Genomic DNA, 2,301 nt, shown 5'->3' on the forward strand with positions numbered 1-2,301 from the left:
GAAGTGGCGTGAGTGTTGATACATTCTGAAGGCAAAACCAACAGGATTTCCTGAAGGAAAAGGGGTGTGAGAGAAAGAAAGGAGTCAAGGATGACCACAGGTTTTTGGCCTGAGCAGCAGGAGGGAACGTGTTACCAAGAGCTGAGATAAGAAAGGCAGTGGAAGGAGCAGGATTATTGGGAAACATGGGTTAACTGTGAGGTGTCTAGTAGACATTCAAGGAGAGAAGTGGAATTGGCAATTGAATATATGAGTCTGGAGTTCAAGGGAGTGGTCTGGGTTGGGAATGTGAACTTGAAGATCATCAGCATATGGATGGTATGCTGTGAGTCTGGATGATACCACGAAGGGAGTGATGTAGATAGAGAAAAGGAGGTGGAGCAGGAGAACCAGAAAAGAAGTCTGAAAGAGAAGCCAAGTGAGGAAAGAATTCTAAGGAGATGGGAGTGGTCCACTGGGTCAAATGATGTTGAGAGTTCAAGTTAGAACTGTCTATTGGGCTTGGCCCAGGTGTCATGGACTAGGACAGTGGCGAGTGAAGACAGAGGCTGGGATGGTGGTGAGGGATCACCACATAAGAGCAGACCCTTCTCTTCCCCCCACTCCAGGAACACTCCATCAAGGTGCTGGAACTGATCTCCACCATCTGGGACTCGGAGCTGCACATTGCTGGCCTCAGACTCCTCAACAACCTCCCACTGCCCGACTTTGTGCACCCACAGCTGCGACGGGTGATGCCTGCCTTGATGGAGATCCTGCAGTGCGACTACATCCTGGCACAGGTGCCCGGAGCCCCGTAGCTGAGGCCCCACCCTCACAGCCAGCCCTGGGAACAGACCCTAGAGGGGGGAACAGAGATTGTGAGAGATTGTGTCTTCCCTGCTCAAGCCCACACTCACCTGCCCTCTCTTGCTTTCCTCTATCCAGGTGCAAGCTATACGGCTGCTGAGCTACCTGGCACAGAAGAACGACCTTCTCTATGACATTCTCAACTGCCAGGTGAGAAGGGAACTGAAGAGGGGCTGATGGATGCCAACTCAGGTATTGGAGAGGGACGAATCATGGATTCTCCAGATGCTTAGCCCTGATGAGATTGTCTTGTTTCTTCTCCTGCCTCTAAACTAAGTACATTGGAAATCATCCCCTCTTCCCTTCCCTCACTAAAATGAGAATCCATCCTGGTGGGAGGGGGGTCTCCTTTGAGGGGCTTCCTGAACTCTGAGATAAACTCAGGTGACAAAACAAAAGCTAATGTAGATAGAGATTTTAAGATCAGGAAAAAACGACTTAAGGCAAGAAGCATTATTGGGGACAGGAAGGATCACTACATAATAATCAGGAGTTCAATTCACTGGAAGGATACTCATTTAAAAACCCTGTTGTCGTCTAGTCAATTCTGACTCATCGTGACCCTACAGGACAGAGTAGAACCGTCCCGTAGGGTTTCCAAGGCTGTAATCTTTATGGAAGGAGACTGCCACATCCTCCCCCACCCCCTCCAGGAAACGGCTGGTGGGTTCGAACCACCAACCTGTTGGTTAGCAGCGGAGCATTTAATCACTGTGTCACCGGGGCTTTTTACTGAAAGGATAAAGTAATTCTAAACTTGTATGCCGCCTAATAACATAACCTCAAAAGATATATGGCAAAACCTGATAGAATTGCAAGGAGAAATCGACAAATCGACCAGCGTAGAGGGAGATTTAAACTACTCTGTCTGCAGCTGATAAAAACCGGAAACTAGTAAGGCAATAAAAAGAACCAAACCTACCCCATTGCTGTGGAGTCGAGTCCTACTCATGGTGACCCCTTGTGTTACAGAGTAGAACTGCTTCATAGGGTTTTCTTGGCTATAATCTTTATGGAAGCAGGTTGCCAGGGCTTTCTTCTGTGGCACCACTAGGTGGGTTTGAACTGCTAACCTTTAGGTTAGTAGTCGAGCACAAATCGTTTGAGCCACCCAGGGACCTAGTAAGGTATACTTGCTATGAATAACACAGATAACAAGCTTGAGCCATACCTAGAACCCTGCACTATACAATTATTAAATGCATATTCCTTTGAAGCACACACAAAACATTTATAAAAGTTAACCACACACTAAGCCTTGAAGTTTATGTCTCAACAGTCTCTCAGAACCAATGTTATTATCATATCAGTCATGTTTCATGAACACAGTGCAGTTGAGTTAGAGGATGATAAGGAAAAGAAAATTAAAAAGTCCCTGTATATTTGAATCTGAAACTTAGGTGCACTGGGGAGTTGAGACAGTAGGGGAAAGAAAGAGTAACTTCAGAGTAG

The 2,301-nt window shown here is 46.7% G+C and overlaps 1 protein-coding gene across 1 annotated transcript in view; it reads left to right on the forward strand.

The window, feature by feature from the left end:
- ARMC12 (armadillo repeat containing 12) overlaps positions 1-2,301 on the forward strand; it is a 15,101-nt gene that overhangs the window by 7,605 nt on the left and 5,195 nt on the right. Inside the window, exons 4-5 of the mRNA XM_012556408.1 lie at positions 609-782; positions 928-999. Coding sequence (XP_012411862.1) covers positions 609-782; positions 928-999 — 246 coding nt within the window. The remainder of the gene's footprint in view (positions 1-608; positions 783-927; positions 1,000-2,301) is intronic.

This window comes from Trichechus manatus, unplaced genomic scaffold (genome assembly GCF_000243295.1).
Source record: "Trichechus manatus latirostris isolate Lorelei unplaced genomic scaffold, TriManLat1.0 scaffold00065, whole genome shotgun sequence".
NCBI lineage: Eukaryota > Metazoa > Chordata > Mammalia > Sirenia > Trichechidae > Trichechus > Trichechus manatus.